This window comes from Hyperolius riggenbachi, chromosome 6 (genome assembly GCF_040937935.1).
Source record: "Hyperolius riggenbachi isolate aHypRig1 chromosome 6, aHypRig1.pri, whole genome shotgun sequence".
Lineage (NCBI taxonomy): Eukaryota > Metazoa > Chordata > Amphibia > Anura > Hyperoliidae > Hyperolius > Hyperolius riggenbachi.
This window is the reverse complement of record NC_090651.1, coordinates 109,932,230-109,952,116: the sequence shown is the minus strand read 5'-3', so window position 1 is coordinate 109,952,116 and position 19,887 is coordinate 109,932,230. Positions and strand designations below refer to the sequence as shown.

The following is a 19,887-nucleotide window of genomic DNA, read 5'->3' as shown; positions in this document are numbered from 1 at the left end:
GGGGTACTGTAATGAATAGCGGAGATGCCACCACGCGGTCTGGCGGCGGGGCGGCTGTCTCCGCGTTCAAACCGGCGGTTTCCGCACAGCAGCATGTGTCTGGTTTATCTGGGCCTTCTAATGCACACAGATGGAGAGCTACGCGCGTGCGCGCCAGAAGGACGATCAGCTGATCCCAGCGGAACTCCTGAGTGGCTGGGGGCGGCGCTGCAGAGCGCTGTAGTATATATAGATCTTGCTTGTCAGTTGCTGGTTGTCTGCCGTTGCGAATACTTACGTGTGAGCACTCAGACCTCAGTCAGATCCTACAGTGTGTTAGAACCAGTTGGAACTGGGAATTCACACTTAGCCAGATTCCGCTCTTGTCATTTACTTTGTTATTACTGTGTTATACTTTAGACCAGTTCCAGGGTGTTGAGACCAAGGACCTCACACCCAAGCATAGGATTACTGTGTTATTACTGTGTTATACTTTAGACCAGTTCCAGGGTGTTGAGACCAAGGACCTCACACCCAAGCATAGGATTAATGTGTCATTACTGTGTTATACTTTAGACCAGTTCCAGGGTGTTGAGACCAAGGACCTCACACCCAAGCTTAGGTTACTGTGTTATTCTATAAACTAGGTCCCGGGTGTCGAGACCAAGGACCTCACACCTCAGACTAGCATTGTGCTTGATATCTGTTATGACCTTTGGCTCTGTTGACCTCTCTCTTGCTTTCTGATTCAGTACCTCTGCCTATCTGTCTACCAGTTGCCAACCTTGCCTGTACCCGGTTACCGAATCAGCCTTCTGTCTCTGTACCTTATCTGCTCGTGTGTTGCTGACCTGGCCTGTCTGACCCTTCTGACTGTCACTTATTCCTCAAGTGATCAGTCTGTCTGTACTACCCGTTACACTAATCCATCAGGTGTCAGTTAGCTGCAAGGACCTCCTGCTCCTCAGAGAGTCCTTCCTGCAGTTCAGCCAGTGGCCTCTACTCCATAGGAGTCCACTGGCTGCAGTACAGTCTGATTCCCAATCCATCTGGGAATCCTTGGTTGCAGTACAGTCTGATTTCCAGCCCATCAGGGAATCACTGGCTGCAAGATTATCTCCTCCTCTCAAGGAGATAGTCCCTGCACAGCCAAAGGCTGCCTGCCCCTCAGGTGGTCACTGGCTGCAATAATATCTGTGTCTCTCGCTCCATGGGCGATAGCCTTACAGTTGCACCAAGCACTTACACTTCTTTAGGTGTCCAGAGGTTAGTCATACTTGTATTATTGGTGATTCTGCAGATCATCCATAATCAGGTATACATCTGTATTGTTGATGATTCTGCAGATCATCAATGATCAGGTACTCTCTGTGTGCTGACACCAATCGTTACAGTCAGCTGCGGTGGATAGCAGTACCACCGCAACTGCTTCTTGTTCTCTGCCTGTCAGTCTCCCTGCGCCTCGGGCGTCTAGCACACCGAGGACGGGTGTGGGGAGTAATCGCATGTCGGCTGCGGTGGACGGTGGGTCCACCGCGGTCATTGCTGGGTCCCTGCCTGCTGATTTTTCCGCGTCCCAGGCACCTGGTACGCCGAGGACGCGTGTCTCGGCTGTGCTCAGGGGTACATTAGCGCGTGCGCGCGCTCACCATCAGGATCTTTATGCCAGTTGGAGGCTTGTCAGCTGACCGGCTGGTCGGCTGACGTCAGAGGGCACGCTCGCCGCTCCTGATTGGCCGAAGTTGGTGGGCGTGCCTTGGGGTCTCCTCCGCTTCTTAAGCCTCTCGGCTTCACTTGCAAGTTGTCTGCTGTCATGAATACTTCATGTTAGCGCTCAGACCTTAGTCAGTTCCCTAGTGTGTTAGAACCAGCAGGAGCTTGGAATTCACACTAAAGTTAGAATCGACTTGATTGCTTAAAATTGTTAAATACTGTTATTATCTGTGTATGACTCTGACTAGTTCTGACCAATCTTACTCTCAGTGATTCTGTACCTTTGCCTATCTGATCCTGTTGCCAGACCTAGCCTGATTACTGTTCTGTCTCTGTCTCCTAATTTTGTACCTCTGCCCATCTGACCTTGTCTGTCTGTCGATTCTGCACCTGACCTGCTGTCTGTCTGTTGCCGATCCGATCTGTCTGACCATTCTACTCTCACCAGGGACCCCCTGTCTCTGGTGAGAGGTACAGTACGGGTAGTGCCCACCAGCTCCTCTGGTGAGGTAGTGCAAATACTGCCAGTACTACTGTTACACCAATCACTACACTTAGTGCATTAAAGTGTGATTAGGTTACATCACTTCTTAGTGGTATATTAGCATTGCTTAGCTAACACATCAGTATCTATATATCTGTATTATTGGTGATTCTGCAGATCATCATATAATCAGGTATATATCTGTATTATAGGTGATACTGCAGATCACCTGATAATCAGAAACTTTGTTCTTGCTAACACCAATCGTTACATCTCCTATATTATATATTTAACTGACATTTTTTATCTTAACAACCAACGATTTATACAGGAAAATCATGATGATTAACAAGGTTGCCCAAACTTTTACATCCCACTGTAAATGTCCATTTTGAGTGGCCAGAACTCAAATATGTAGTCTGGTTGATTTGGGTTTGCTCCAAATCTCTCTTGCCAGATGGCATGTTTATTTAAGATAGCAGCAATGTCAAATATCAGGTAAAAGAGGAAGCTGAATCTTGTTAAGTAGCCTGCTGGAACTTGTTGGCCCCAGGAACTGAAAGTCCAGCATTTATTTTCAGAAAGTGCCCACGGCAATCCACATGCACTTTTCTACTGGATACATTTCTGGATAGAGGAGCTCTGAGCAAGAAATGTCTCATTCTCCTACATAGATCATTTATGGAAAAGCACATATTCAATCTATTAGGCTGATTGATTTTTACTTTTCTGATTGGCTGAATGATCAAAATACAATAGATGCAAAAGCGAAACATGATTATATAACCATGACCAGCCAATAGAAAAAGAGAGAGGACTTACAAGAAAAATGAAAAAAATGTATATTCACGTGTGATGTGTGTGATGCAAAACTTTTCTTAAATATTGAAATTTTATACAGAAATTGCTGAAAAAATTACTACGACCCCCACTTTCTTTGATTGAACGTTTATTGTTAACAGGGTTAACTGCAGTTTTCACTGGATTATTTATCCTGAAGCACCATATAACCAATCCTTGCTTGCTTTCTGCAATGTCACCTGTTCTGAGAGGTGTAATTCTAATCTAGGGCGAGAGGCAGACAGTGGTGGATGCAGCATGAGCACCTCCCAGTATTTCTAATGTTATGATAGTGAAGCTGAAGCTGAGCTAAAATGTTGTTTCTGTTGTTGTCAGAATATAATTAACATTTTAAGTCCTAAAACTGAGGATGTGGGGTACATCACTGCTAAGTCAGCGAGGCATGGGAAAGAGCTGTCAATACGGTCCTCAGCATGGTTATGGATAGTAATGATCATAATGTCCACATTTTGCTTATGTGAAATTTTGTGTAAAATTCTGCAATTCAAATTTACTGTATATTTTGGCATAGAAGACGCTCCAGAATATAAGAAGCACCTAGGTTTAGAGGGCAAAAACCCGGGGAACAAAAAAAGAAACCTGGTGCATCCATGGTCCAGGAGTATCTTCTAGATGTTCTCCCCCAATTATTGTGTCCTCTTGTGTCCCCATGTGTCCTTCTCCTGTGTCCCCCGTTTGTGTTCTTCTGTCCCCTGTGTGCCCTTATGTCCCCCGTGTGTCCTACTCTGCTACTCGTTTATCCTCCATTCTCCCCCATTTGTCCTTCGCCCCCATCCCCCATACTCCTCTGCCTCCCCTTTATATAAATCAGATCAGCAGCTTGGTTTTCCTAATCAATGGCTCCAGCGGCGATCACAGACCTTTCCTCTGCTTTACTGTGCCTCTAGTGCCAGTTTCTGCTGATGATGGGATTAGCAAAAGCCAGCACTAAAGACCCAGTGAAGGAGAGGAGAGGTCTGTGATAACTGCTGGAGCTTTTGATTAGGTGAGCCAAGCTGCCGATTCTGATAGTTATACATGGAGGCAGAGGAGGACACATGGGAGGAAATGGAGGACAAATGGAGGACAATGCAAGAAGTCCCCAAATCACAACGGGTTGGCAGTTCGTATCGGTGGATGTTCATAAGTCGGAGACTCCCTGTATTTGGCATATAAGATGCAGGGACTCTTCCTCCCCATTTTTGGGGGAGTAAAAGTGTGTCTTGTATGCCAAAAATAGGATACACTTAATTATGATTTTTAAAATTGAATTAATTTCACATAATCCATTTGTACATTTTCACATGTTATGCGAAATTACAGACGCGGCAGTCATGAGATTTTTTTTTGCATACTTTGTGAGCCTTTTGTGCAAATTGCTTCCTTCAGATGGGCAGCGAAAGTCTACCACTGTTCATATGCAAAGCCGGATTTAAAATGTTTGTGCCCCTAAGCCAAATATGTTTTGGCTTCCTCTCTTGTGCAGCAACACCCCTCCCATTCCATGTGCAGCCCCCTCTTCAATGTGTACCATCCTTGTACAGTAGCCCCTTTATTTCTTGAACAGCTCTCTTGAGCATTAGTTTCCCTTTTTCATATGTTCCTCTCCATTTTTCCCCTCCTTTTTTATATGTAAGCAACCCTTCTTTCATGTCCAGGTGTCCTCTTGGGCTGTAGCTGCCCATGGCCTGGGCCTTGGTGGCCTTTCTAGAAAGCAAAACATGATAATGTTCCTGACAGCTCCACTTACCTACCCAACCCTCTGATACTAGCAATAGTTAACAGGATAGGGAGTCAAAATTATTAAGCTGCTTGTCATGCTGACTGCACAGAATTTTCTTATTGTCATCTTTAAAGAGAATCTGTATTGTTAAAATCGCACAAAAGTAAACATACCAGTGCATTAGGGGACATCTCCTATTATCCTCTGTCACAATTTCACCGCTCCTCGCTGCATTAAAAGTTGTTAAAAACCGTTTTAAAAAGTTTGTTTATAAACAAACAAAATGGCCACCAAAACAGGAAGTAGATTGATGTACAGTATGTCCACACATAGAAAATACATCCATACACAAGCAGGCTGTATACAGCCATCCTTTTGAATCTCAAGAGATCATTTGTGTGTTTCTTTCCCCCTGCAGCTATCTTCCACTGAAGTGTCAGGCTATTTCTTCCTGCAGAGTGCAGACAGCTGTGCCTGTATGTAATTCCTCAGTATGTGAAAGCCCAGCCAGCTCAGAGGAGGATTTATCCAGCTTGTAAAAGATAATAGAACAGAGAGAAGCTGCACTAATCTAAATATCACACAGGCAGTGTGCAGAGAGGGGCCTGGATGGGGGAGTTCATAGCAGAACCACAACACTGAAGAACTTGGCAGCCTTCCAGACACAGGCCTGACAAGTCTGACAAGAGAAAGATAAGTTGATTTATTACAGAGATGGTGATAGTAGAACGTGCTGCAGTAAGCCAGAACACATTAGAATAGCTTTTGGAACTTGTAGGATGATAAAAAACAGGATGCAATTTTTGTTACGGAGTCTCTTTAAAGAAACACTGAAGCGAAAAAAAATTATGATATTATGATTTGTATGTGTAGTACAGCTAAGAAATAAAACATTAAGATCAGATACATCAGTCTAATTGTTTCCAGTACAGGAAGAGTTGAGAAACTCCAGTTGTTATCTCTATGCAAACAAGCCATTAAGCTCTCCAACTAAGTTAGTCGTGGAGAGGGCTGTTATCTGACTTTTATTATCTCAACTGTAAGTGAACTGTTTACTTTTTCTCTGCTAGAGGAGAGGTCATTACTTCACAGACTGCTCTGAAAGAATCATTTTGAATGCTGAGTGTTGTGTAATCTGCACATATTATAGAATAATGCAATGTTAGAAAAAACACTATATACCTGAAAATAAAAGTATGAGAATATTTTCTTTGCTGCTAATCTTCTAGTAATTATTCATAGTACACAACCAATTCATTATATGATATTTTTTTTTTTCGCTTCAGTGTCTCTTTAATAACTCTTTTTTCATCATCATCAACCTTGCCACTGACACGCTATACACTAATTTTCTGAAAAAAAAATAGTAAAGAGACTGATTTTATTATGTTAAAGGGTATTTTCTATATATTTTTTCATTTCTCATGAAGTTCATGGGGATAGAAACATAAATGTCTTTTTTAGCATTAAAAAAAATTGCTAAATAAAAAGCTATTTTGTGACAAATCATTTTGGTCATCTTCACATATATCAATACTTATCTGTCCCACAAAGCAAGCAGAATCTAAAGTGCTATACAGGTAGTCCTCGGGATACGAACACCAGACATACGAAGGACCCGCCGATACGAACGGCCCAATCCCGTCTCGATGATGTCATTTCTGCATGGGGGAAGTTTGAAAAAATGACTTCAAACTTCTCCTGAGTGCCGGTGCATGTCCCCGCAGCAGCACCAGCAGTGTTGGACTCACCTCCGAACCGAGTCCAACGCTGTCTGTTGTCCACTCTCTGCCTCCTGCTCCCAATAGCCGTGTACAGCACTGGTAGGTGCAGCATCCATTCGCTTCCTGTATGTCATGTGACATACAGGAAGCGGTGCAATGCTGCATCTAGCAGTGCTGTACACGGCTATTGGAAGGCGGAGAGCGGAGGACAGACAGCGTTGGACTCAGGCTGGAAGGTGAGTCCATAGGGAGAGCGAGGGGAAAGAGGCACTGGGGGGTACAAACGGAGGCACAGGGGGGTACAAACAGAGGCACAGGGGGATACGGAGGCACATATGGTACAAAATAGCACAGGAGGGTACAGAAGCACAGATGGTACAAAATGGCATGGGGGGTACAGAGGCACAGATGGTACAAAATGGCACAGTGGGGGTACAGAGGCACAGATGGTACAAAATGGCACAGTGGGGTACAGAGGCACAGATGGTACAAAATGGCACAGGGGGGTACAGAAGCACAGATGGTACAAAATGGCACAGGGGGTACAGAGGCACAGATGGTACAAAATGGCACAGTGGGGGTACAGAGGCACAGATGGTACAAAATGGCACAGTGGGGTACAAAGGCACAGATGGTACAAAATGGCACAAGGGGGGTACAGAAGCACAGATGGTACAAAATGGCACAGGAGGGTACAAATGGAGGCACAGGGGGTGGGTACAGAGGCACAGAGGGTACAAATGGACTCACAGGGGAACAAACAGAGGGGGTTCAAACAGAGGTGGAGACACAGAGGTGCACAGAGGGGGGACAAACGAGCACAGAGGGAGAACAAAGGCACCGAAGGGGACAATCAGGCACAGGTAAAGACAGAGAGGCTATGTGGGGACACTCTAGCCAAATGGTGGCACATAGGAGGCAAAGGGGACAGAGATAGCACAGCGTTCCGACTTAAGAACGGATTTAGGTTAAGAACGAACCTACAGTCCCTATCTCGTTCGTTAACCGAGGACTACCTGTATTCAAGACTTTTTTGAGGCTGCACTATTTGAACATGTCCCTGTCATACAATCTAGAATGAAATTAAAGATCAGGCACAACAAAAAACACCACCGGGATGCATATCCTTCATCCGCATGTCTTCTGGCATTTAGAATGGGAACCGGTCTGAACATGAAATGGCTTACCAAGTGTTAATTTGCTATTTTACATCTTTCCATTAAAATGTAAAAGACGAGTGTATCTTACCGAGAACAAATATAAAACTAATTAACCTCTAAAAGCAACAGGATTTAGCTTTTGTCATTAGTAGTCAGGATTCAAAACTGATTCTGTAAATCATTATTTTACACTCACTGAAATGGATCACCGTTTGCATAAAGAAAACCAGAGTTAAGAAGAATGTGCTATGTGTCATTGTTGACTTACTTTTGAATAAAGCGATTTACAATAAAATGATTTTTGCCTTCAAGCAAAAAGTAAATTAATATTATAATTCATGGGACCAAGGGCCTTTGCTTCTTGATTGACTACACACACAAATAAATAAATGTCTATTTATAAAAAAAAATAAAAAATAACATCATTCTGTCTCCACAGTGATACCACCATTGATGCCAGGGCCAGATGTGTATTTTATACCAGAAGGGTCTTTTATACTTTATATATTTTATATTTTTTAATATGCCAAGTATTAATACTCCTCCGCATAGTGCCCTGAAAAAGGGTCTTTTACATATATATGCTTATATGTATAGTTTTTGATACCATTTTCTTTTGGTTATATTGTTGAACTGGAAGTGTAATAAATGGTTGCCATGGCAACCGTCAAGTTCACACTACCAATTTCCTGTTACCATCAGTTATTTAAATCCTTGGGCCTGATTCACAAAGCGGTGCCAACACTTTGCACGCCTGTGAAAAGCCCTTTATCTGAAGGAATTCGCGCGAACTCCCGTGCGCAAAGTTTTGCGCGCGTAGCGCACCGCGCGAAGTGCCCATTAAGCCCTATGGGACTTTGCGCACGCGCGTACGCGCGGAAACTTCGCGCGAGTTAGAGCACAAAGCGGTGATAAGTTTGCTGGTGCAAAGGTTATCACGCCTAAAGTCTTTTAGGCGTGATAACTGAGTTATCACCGCTTTGTGAATCGAGCCCCTTGTGTGCATGGCAGTAACTCGCTTGACAAAGGCGTGGATATGTCAAAACGCGTTGCAAAGTTACTGCACATATCGACCAAAGGAGAGGCGCCCACAGTCCACCACCATCCAGGACCACCCCCACTGCTGGCAACAAAGGAGGAACAGGTTGCCATCCAGGGTCATTGGTTTGGGTTTCCCCAAGATATGCTTATTTTCTTCACTTTCGAGTAAGTGTTTTTAATTATTGCATGATTTTCATTAACAGTTTACACTATGGAACGCTCCTCCTTGTACTTTTTTCTTGTTGCCACAGTTATACCCTTCAGCCGGGGTAGAGGAGCTGCTAGTTTCTGTATTAAAGGATAACCAAAGCTGTGTTTGACTAGCGCAAGATTGCACATCATATTTTATACCGCCATTGATGCCAGGGCCAGATCTGTATTTTTCAGCACCTAAGGGTCACCAACCGCACCCCACCCAACAACAACCTGTCCAACATCCTGACAAGCGATTACTTGTTTGAATGGTCTCCACTCCATTGTTCTGCTCTGCCCCCCATTTGACAAAGAAGCAGTGCATGCTCTGTCCACTTGTGCACCCTGTAATTTTGCACTCCATCCCATACGTGCACAGCAGCCAAAAGCACTCTGGGCATGCATCATTCAGAAGTGGTGCTTGTGTATAAGCAGTACTTGCCAAGTATGCATACCCAAAACGCGCCCTGCCTTGGCAGCTGTGGACATCCGGGCAGGGGTACAAAATGACAAGGAATGCGAGTGGATAGAGCATGCACTGCTTCTTTGACCTCTGTGTGACTGGCTGCAGTCGGAGCCACAAATGGTGGAGGAGGCAGCACAATATAGAGAAGTGCATCCAAAACACAGAACAGGTAAGTAGAGGTATCCCATAATGTACACGTTGGCATCCATAAAGTGTCAGCTCGGATGCCCTTTAAACATAGTGACAATTTCAGGAGATAGCTGATGCAGCAGAGGATACTGTGACTATAATTTAACCATGCTCACAGGAAGTGGCAGAGGCAGAGAACTCTAGAATTAAGGCTGCTGACAATGTGTTTAGAATAAAGAAAGGTGGCTGCAGACCAGGAGAGATGATTTACTTTAACGTGTAGCCTCTTATCTATCCTACCACCCCTGTGTTTTTACCACCCAAGACCCTGGCCTTTACGGGCATTCCCAGAAATCCGGCCATGACTTATGTACTGTGGTCTCTTACTAGCTGCATTACAAGACCTTACATGAGGAGGGACATTGTATATAAAACAATATACATTGGTCCAATTACTGACTTATAAATATATTGAAACAGGGTATATAATATATATATCTTACTACAAACATCAATCAATCATAAAGCAATACACACAACACTGCCATTTAAAGCCACAAGAAAACAAAGACTTTTGGTGACTCACCTGTGGGTGTCTGGCATTTTCTTTTCCAGGTGATGGAGGAGATATCCTCACAAGACCTGTTTTGTCATCACATGTCCCAACTCTGGATATCTCCTGAGTGTTTTGGCTCCAGGCAAACTTTTCACCATCTATCTTACCAGACCTACTCTTTGAAATGACTTGACTGGCAGGAAAAGAACCCTGATATTGGCCTAAGTGAAACCTTTGAGATTGTCCTTCCAAGGTTTTGCCCTTACTAGCGGCACTCTTCAGCAATGCAGCATTGCCACCACATGTGATGAGCTTGGAAGGCTGAACTGTGCTTCGATTTGAAAGCTGTAGGATGCAAGTCTGGATGTGACCATGAAAAGAAGATTTTTCCAGGTTTTCAGAAGGACCAGAAAATGATTTCCATACCGTTTGGCCTCTTAGTTTAGCTATAGCATCTTTGTAGTTTTCAATTGTGTCATTCTGAAATCTTAATCCCATTTCACTGATAATCATTCTATTATTGAGAGAATGCAGAATGGAACCTTGTTCAGTTTTAGCAACACTGTCATCATATTGATCTTCACACACATTTATATTTCCTTCATAGCTGGTTGTTCGATCCAAGCTCTGTCTATTTGTTATGGCATCTGTAATGCGTATAAGTCTTTTTACCCTGCTTCCATTCTCATTCCCATTTATAAAGTCCTTGTTTGCTGTACAATATTTAATAACAGAAGGTCCAGAGGAATCAGAGAATATTTTAGGCGTGTCTTCTGCTTTTGCCAGTGGATGAATATCTAGTATGTTAGGGCAGGAGAAAGAATTGGAATCTGTTTTGCACTGGATTTCTGATGCTCTGTGGTATACATCGGGTGATATCACAAGGCTGTCTCTTTCCAGATACTTGCATTTCCTTGTACAGGAAACCAAATTCAAGTCTTCATCTTCTTCATAAACCCATGCACAGAATAAATAAGCAGTTAGATAGAGATTACAAAATGAAAACTATAATCATTAACTAGAGGTAGCATAAAATAAAGCTGCTTCAACTGGACAATATTTATGTGGGATCAAAGGAAAATACACTCCATAGTGTAGCATTTTCAAGTCAAGGGAGGTCTATAGAAAAATGTGTGTATTTATACTCACAAGCGTGGATCACCAAGTAGACAACAACCAGTGGCGTAGCTAAGGAGCTGTGGGCCCCGATGCAAGTTTTACATGGGGCCCCCCCAAGCACTCTATACATAACAATGGATACGGCACACCAAAACCTGCCAATGGCAACTACAGTGTCTGAGGTGCAAGAAAAGGATGGGGAACAGTGTGTTATTGATTACCACTATTCAATGTATCTATAGAAATGATTATTATGAGCACAGGACCAATAGAAAGCTAATACTGCAGTTGATGGGAGGGCCCTTCGGAGCCCCTCTGGCCCAAGGGCCCCGATGCGGTCGCTACCGCTGCAACCCCTATTGCTACGCCCCTGACAACAACTTTTGTGGGCGGCAGGGGAACTTAAACCCTTCCCATCAGGGGTATAAGATGTTGCTTTCTGTAAGCAGGAAAGGAGAAAGGGGGGTAGGACCCTCCACCATTGGTGGACTTTTCATGTAGTACACAAGAGAAACAGAGGCACCAAGAGGATAATGTATATATATATATATATATATATATATATATATATATATATATATATATATATATATATATATGTATGTATGTATCTGTTTATATATAATGTTTATATATATTACAATTCTAAAAATGGGAGGAAACACTTACCTCCCTAATGAAGAGTCAGCATGATGCTGTTATCAAAAAACGTTTATTATGTACTCCAATGACCGTTTTTGATGACAGTATCACGCTGACTTTTCAATGGGGAGGTGTTTCTTCCCCTTGTTTTTATCATTTTAAAGAGGAGTTGTCAGCCATACTATCTCAGAAAAACAAACACATATATAAGTAGATAAATACTTGCTCTACTTACATAACATATGTAATACACTGTCCACGTTTTGATTTTAGTGATTTTTCTATAGTAGAAAAAGAGAAAATGCTTCTTAAAATTCTCCATTTTAACTGTTACTATCTTGAAGCGAATCCTGATGTAATTTCCTCCCTTACTCTCCTCTGCCTGATTGTGTATGCAATGCCCGCCCTCCTCCCAGTCTTCAGGCACTCCCACCCAGCTCTGCAATAGAAAGTGCATTGTCTCAGCAAATTTGGACTTACCTGGGACTTCCTCCAGCCCCCTGTAGCCTGTGAGGTCCTTTGGTGTCCTCTGGGTCCCCTCCTTGGTCCCACCGTCAGCTCCAAAAACCTGGCGACTTCAGCTAAAGTTGCACATGCTCGGCCGTCTAGGCACCCAGTGTGTCATCGCGCCCAACACCATAAGGGTAGCAGTTCAGTCTTTCGAGTACCGTGCATGCGCAGGACCCTTACAGCAATAAGTGTGATGATGTGCCGGGCGCCTGGACGGGCCACACATGCGCAACTTCAGCTGAAGTCGCCAAACTTTATGGACCTGCCAGCGGGACCATGGAGGTCACCCAGAGGAGACCGAAAAACCTTGCGGGCTACGGGGGGGGGGGGGGGGGGCAGTGGGTAGGGGAATCTGGGAGGATGCCCCAGGTATGCCCAAATTTGCTTCTTGTGACTTTGCTTGGGGTCATTTTAAAAGAGAGCTGTACAGAGAGGTGTATGGAGGCTTCCATATGTATTTCCATTTAAGCTATACCAGTTACCTGGCTATCCTGCTGATCCTCTGTCTCTAATACTTTCAGCCATAGACCCTGAACAAGCATGCAGCAGATCAGGTTTTTCTGACAATTTTGACAGATATGACAAGATTAGCTGCATGCTTGTTTCTGGTGTGATTCAGACACTACTTCAGCCAAATAGATCAGCAGGGCTGCCAGGCAACTGGTATTGCTTAAAAGGAAATAAATATGTCAACCTCCATATACCTCTCACTACAGTTCTCCTTTAAGGCATTTTTAATTTGATCAGGTCCCCGCTGCACAGGTGCTTGTTATTTGGTTGTACTTCGGTGTACTAATCAGTGCTTTAGACTTCATTTTGGTGATGGTCAGCCTCCCTTATGAGCACTGGTGGATGCCTAATGGCTGTCTATATACTTTATAAAGAAGAATAGTTTGCGCTTAGATTTTTTGAAACAATAAAGTCCAACTATTACTAGTTATAACAAAACATGATTTGTCTTTATTTGGTGATAAGAAACCCTGTTTAAATTGTTTTATATTTTTTTATTTATGTTATGTATGTATTGCAAACTGCTGTGCATCTTTCCTCCATGCAGTAGGATTTTATTGAGAGGTAAACATCTAATTTCTGAAATGATTATCAACTTAAAATCCTTTTTTTTTTCTAGATAAAATATTCACCCTACCCTCATTACAAAATCAAAATTGACTGACATTGCTTTTTACATTTGAAAATAAATGTTAAAATATAATGACTTTTAACATAATGCTTGTAAAATTGTTGTTAATGTGCCCTATCCTTGAACAAACTCACAAATTCCCTTTCTTTCTTTCGTTCCTTTAGTTTTTTGCATTTAGCATGAAAAGGGTAATTAAACTTCAAAGTGAAGTTAATGCTTTGTCTTTAATAAAGATTCAAATTAAAAGACTGACTTCTGCAACAGAATGGTAGGATAAATTATGATAAAATTCCCCAGAGGCAGAAATAATTTATTAAAACAAAAACACATTAAAACAGTGTTACTCTCAATTAGAAGTGTGAAAAAAAGAGCATGGCAGTTTTTAAATTATTGCTTTTCCACTAAATAGATTAGATTTTAACCAGGTACTTTATAATGGGGATACCAAAAGTGTTGTACAATATGTATCAGTTAGAAATGGAAAGTATTGATGAGCAAAAATGTCAATATTCTAATTGCATTCATTTTCGCTAAAAAACTGTGATATTGTTATTTGGAGCGAAAATGCCTGTAAAAATAAGTTTTTGGAGGGGCTTTTTGCATTTTTCATACTTTTACGCAAATTTTTGCAGTAAAATATTGTTTTTGCAGTAACATTTTTTGTGGTAAAATATTGGTTTCTGGGTATTCACGTTTTTTGCTATAAATTATCAAAATTTCATCCAAATTTGCTCAAAATCGAATATAGCATTTCTGATGCAAAAATTACTTTGGTGAAAATTCACAAGCACCACTGATGGAAAGCCATATCTTATTCTTGTAATTGTTTCGGGTAAAACGGGCATATGGTCCTAGACAACACTCGGAGGCCCGTATGCAATTAACTTTTTCTCCTAGGAGAACATTTTTCATCTTCTGTTAGAATTACTTTTCAGCACTTTGCAATTCAAGAAGTACCAAAAAGTAGGCGGGAAAGTACTATCAAAACCATTTTAAGTATTTTCTTATTTTCTGATGATTTGAAGGGCATTTTATTGATAAGTTTAAAAATATCACTTAGGATAAAACTCAGGAGAAAAAGTTAACTGCATATGGGCTAATGGCCCTTATTTAATTCACTTTTATCCTAAGTATTCTCTGACTTGAAACTGAATCCATCAAGCCCAGTAGCAGCTTGTTCATAAATCAGTAGAGAGGATCAATGAGAAGCTAGTAACTCTGAGTTACATGCAAGTTTCCACAAAATTTGCTTGCAAAAATTATTAGCGTCTTTTTAGACCATGTCATGGCCAACCTGACATTTGGGGTCACATGGGTGTATATCTGTGTGTGTGCCCCAGAAGCCGTGCTCCCTTTATGTACTTGTGCACAGCACACTTACATGACAGACAATACATGAGCTCCGAATGCTGGTGTGGTCTTTTGTATGTATGCATGGGGACAATTTGTGAATGCCCATGTGCAGATCACTATCTCACATTTCTTGATTCCTTGTCTGTAGTATATTGCTGCTGTATTCTCTGCAACTTAAACTGAACTAGAACCTTTGTTTTTGAGCACCCAGTTTACACTTTTGTTCCAGCTGCACTTTGCTGGTTCTACTCGTTCTCTGCTCACCCTGACCTTGACCAGTTGATTGATTATGTCTGTCTACTGCCAAATGCCAATCCTGACCTCAGACTTCAGCTATTCTAAGATGTAGGTGCATCTATATCCTGTCCTGATCTTGGCATGTCTTCTGAACTCATACCTTTTAGGTTGTGGCTGTCTGTATCCAGTTTCTGTTCTCTCGATATCTAGTGGGGCAATCCCAGGGGTTGTGACCTGTTGTATATCTGCAGCAAAGCAGTCTGCCATCCACTAGAAGTAATGACCAATCCTCCATTACAGAGGGCTCTTGTGAAAAGACCACTGCCACTCTGAGAGAGCCTTCGAGTATCACTAGCTGTAGGGTCAATGAGTTCCACTATCTGACTGTGACAGACCAACTCTATTGATCAACTTTCAGATATTTAATCAGCAATTACTAGACTCTATATTTTATGTCAGTGTAAATATGCATGGATATGCAGATCCAAATTCTCTGTATCAAAAATGTAGCCTGCAGGTTTACTTTTTCAGTGTGTGATGTGTGATTTGCGTTCAATGCAAGTTAATGGCAAGTCTAAAAAATTGCAGAAAAATTGCGTTATGTGTGAAAAATTGCATGTGCTTTTGAAATTAAATACATACATTTTCAAGTAATTGAACTTCATTGGTATGCATGGGGAAAAAATCACGATATGAACATTTGCATACAAATGCGCACAAAAAAAGTGAACAAAAAAAGAATCAGCAAATGTAGATTTGTACATGTACGAAATTGCATGCAGAAAACATGGGGTAAGTGTGATTGCTGCCTAAGGTTAACACAGGACAGGTTTAAAAACAGATAAGCTGACGCTTCTAAACAATACAGATCTGTTATTCATGAATTGCTGAACATGAACCTGAGCAGAGTCCTGTTTCCCAAGATAACTTTACAAAATGTTTGATCACATTTTAAATAGTTTGCCTGAAAATGTCAACATACATAACAGCTTGAATAAATATGCATAAAAGTTATCACCAATTATGGAACTCTGCAGATTTTTAAGACTTAAGCCTGGTACAACCTTTAAATTGTGATTGGCTAATGAATGTATGAATGCCAACAGATATTGAATACTATGAACAGATTGTGTAGGTAAACCTTCACACTACATGGAGGTGGAAAAAGTGGTCATTGATTGGCCACTCATAATTGAAAGCTTAAAGCTAGGTTCACAATGCACATTGCATTCCCTGTAAAAGCAGGAATGCAATGCAATGGAATGGGAGAGTCGCGCCACAAGTTATCAACATGTTGCGTCTTATACTGGGAAGCGTACACCTAATGAAGTGTATGCTTCACTGCCACTGTTAACACACGCATTTTGCAGTAATGCACCTAAAGCTGCATGTTGGCATGCCGCATGCTGTTAAACTGCACCTCCTGCATTGTGAATGTTGCATAGGCATTGCAATGTTCTGCTTTGCAATCCAACCCTTACATTGCACTGCAACATACCACTGTAAACGTAGCCTAACAAACCAGAAGTTCTCTGAAGTCCCTTTCTGTTTTCAGTATAGCAAGAATTAAAAAAACTTGAGTGGTTATCTATGAAAAAGCGCTTGTTGTCAGCTTGTGGAATTCAGTCCAGTTTCCTGAAAAGTAAATAGAGGCTTAAACAGTTGAGAAACTGTGAGAAAAGACTTCTAATAAGCTTTCAGCTTAAAAAGGAAGAGTGTGGTTTCTAGTTTCAAAGGCTTTTATTGACAAGACACAAAACATTTATATTGCACTTTTCTGTTGGTAGACTCAAAGCGCCAGAGCAAACAGCTACTAGGGCACGATCAGAAGGCAGAAGCAGTGAAATGGAGTCTTGCCTAAGGTCTCCTTACTGAATACTGAACAGAAAGAGTCGAGATTCAAATCCTGGTCTCCTGTGGAGAGTCATTGAAGGACTACCATCAACAGTATACATAATAGATATCAACTGTATGATTTATCAATAACTATTCTTTAGTGTAAAGTAACCAGTATAATATTACACTTGGTTGCATGTAACTGTAACACAAGTACAATAAATACAATAAATCTTGTGAAGAGAATTCTGTATTACTAAACAAGACCTTAACAAGACCTTCACTACATTTAAGTGAAAATAAAAACCTTATATCTCATAAGACTTTTACTTTCAGTGCACTTTAAGGCTACCACCATTAAATTACAGAAATTAGTACTATTTTAGTCTATTTATTGGTCTAACCAGCATCATGGATTGGTCAGTGCCAGTTATACAATAGTGCTCAACTGTTCATTCAGCACCACCTAGGGGAAGCTTAGGGGGGAGGACATTCTGAGTGCAAAAGCCCCTTCAAATCATTTCTGAAGAGGTTAGAAATGGCTTCTGTTCTGACATAAAGTATAGTTTACATTGAGTAAAATACTTATTTTTACAAAATGATTTTTCACTTTGAAATTGATTTTCGTGGAAATCTACTGCTCATCGCTAGTCACATTTATACCTTACATTTCATGTAAAATGACTTTACCGGCTTTATAACTCAATTGTTTTGTATTTTTATAAACATAAACATGGTAGTAATTCTTTAGACAGCTCTGCTTCCGAGAGAGCCACCAGAAGAAAGGACCAGTTGTTTTCCTTGGCTCCCGCCTGGTGTTTGGATAATATTCATGGCAACATAATTCTTGGCACTGATGATCATGGACACTGAACGTGTTAGAAGTCAAGTGGCTTGTACAATGAAATGCAATTACAGAATTCATTACCGTTGCCTAGTAATGCATTAGCATTTACCTCCTTCTACATGCTTTCTCTACTTTATTTTTTTTTGCTAACCGACTCAGTGTTATCCAGCAAATATATTGATTTTCTTTTCTATTTAAGCTACTATCCTTATTGTTCTTATCTCTCTACAGCTCCTCCAGGGTTCCCCATAATTATTACTGAATTACCACCTCCTCTCATCCTTCCTACATAGGCTTATAGGTGTTCAGTGTTTTTTTCAATTTAGTTTTCTTGCTGCTAACAGCAGGGATCTTATCAGGTTCTATTAATCATCTATATGTTAATCCAATTATTTGAAAGCAGTTGGTAAGCTGTTTTTTGTGATTGATGGGGTTGGTAATGTGCGTTTAGCTACTTAGAGTACTAAAGCACACCAGCAATGTATGAAGTCCGTGTTCCACAAAATATTTTGTAATGATTAACAGTTTTCATGTGGATGAGTAAAATTCTCATACCCCATAGACAAGGCCAGATTTATACCTTGTGTGCCCCAAGACCAAGTGTGTTGTGTCTTCCCTTCCCTGTGCAGCAGCGCCCCTCCCATTCTATGTGTTGCCCCCTCTTCCATATGTAACATCCATTTACAGCAGCCCCTTTCTTTCATGAACAGCACCCTTGAGCTTCCCTTTTCCATGTGTTGCTCCCCATATTTAGCCTCCTCTTTCATATGTTGCAACCTGTTCATGTTTAGGCTGCAGCCGCCCAAGGCCTGGGCCTTAGTGGCCTTCCCAGAAATCTGGCCCCACACAAAGAACCTTTTTTACAGCAATATGCAAGTGTTTACTAGCCTAAGGCCTGGAACCCACTACAAGTCGAAATCGCTTTTGCAATTGCTAGCTTTTTTGAATTAGCGTTTTGTAATTCTTTTCCTGAGCATTTACCGGCAATTTTGGTAGCGATTTTAAAAAGTGTAAGCTTTTTGCCAGCGATTGCGATTTGCAATTAGCGATTTTAATTCTGACTGGTCCTTTCAAATTATTATCATTTTTTTACATTTTTCAGTAGTTTAAAATCACACACAAATCGCTATGTGTACAATTCATAAGTGATTTGCCAGCTCTTATATACTTTATATTGGAGCACAAACGCTCCAAAAATGCTGCATGTTCTGCGATTTTGCTAACAAGTGCTTATTTCCACTACAAGTGACTGCATGTGATTTTGCCTACTGAACAATCACTTTAGAATGGACAGCAATGCAAATTGACAGGTTAGTTTTCATTAAATGCAAATTTTGATGCTAAAACATACTGGCATCCCGCTGCATTCATCTGCGTGACGCACATGAATAAACAAACACAGAACATTTATATCGCGCTTTTCTCCTGGCGGACTCAAAGCGCCAGAGCTGCAGCCACTAGGACGCGCTCTATAGGCAGTAGCATTGTTAGGGAGTCTTGCCCAAGGTCTCCTACTGAATAGGTGCTGGCTTACTGAACAGGCAGGGCTGAAATTTGAACCCTGGTCTCCTGTGTGAGAGGCAGAGCCCTTAACCATTACACTATCCAGCCACCACTTACACTATACAGCCAGGCAGCCACCACTGGATGAAGAAAATGAGTGCAGAAAATACATTAAAAAAACTTGAAAATGTAAGAAGACACATGCGTGAAAAAAGAACACATTTAGCACACACAAAGCAAGGCTGCATGGGTATGCATGGGTACGGGAAGCAAGGGTGGAGTCACACAGGGAGTTTGTGACTGGATGCAACACAGTAGGTGTTGGGTGGGGTCCAGGAGAGGGTTCAGGAGAGGAAACATGGAGTATAAGGTTAGATGAGTGTTGGCTGGGTAAGTAAGGCTCAAGGAAAGTCAAAGACGTGAGGGTTGGGTGGGGGTGAGGAGAGGTGATGTTATGGGCGGTTTGGAGTTAGGTGAACTGATCTTGGTGGTATGAGGATGGGTGAATGCCTGCCCCTCGGGGGTTCTGTTGCTGGATAAAATAAGGCACAGCATCAGCTCGTTTAGTCTGAATCTTTGACCCCCAACCAGCCACCCACTCCACCAAATAATATAAATATTACATGTGCACATTTGGGATCATTGCCAGGGGCACCATTGCTAGATTTAGGCCAGCATGGCATCACTCTACG

The 19,887-nt window shown here is 41.7% G+C and overlaps 1 protein-coding gene across 1 annotated transcript in view; it reads right to left on the bottom strand.

The window, feature by feature from the left end:
- Positions 1 to 19,887, bottom strand: part of LOC137521038 (uncharacterized) — a 131,586-nt gene that overhangs the window by 53,745 nt on the left and 57,954 nt on the right. The window contains exon 3 of the mRNA XM_068239766.1: positions 10,038 to 10,954. Coding sequence (XP_068095867.1) covers positions 10,038 to 10,954 — 917 coding nt within the window. The remainder of the gene's footprint in view (positions 1 to 10,037; positions 10,955 to 19,887) is intronic.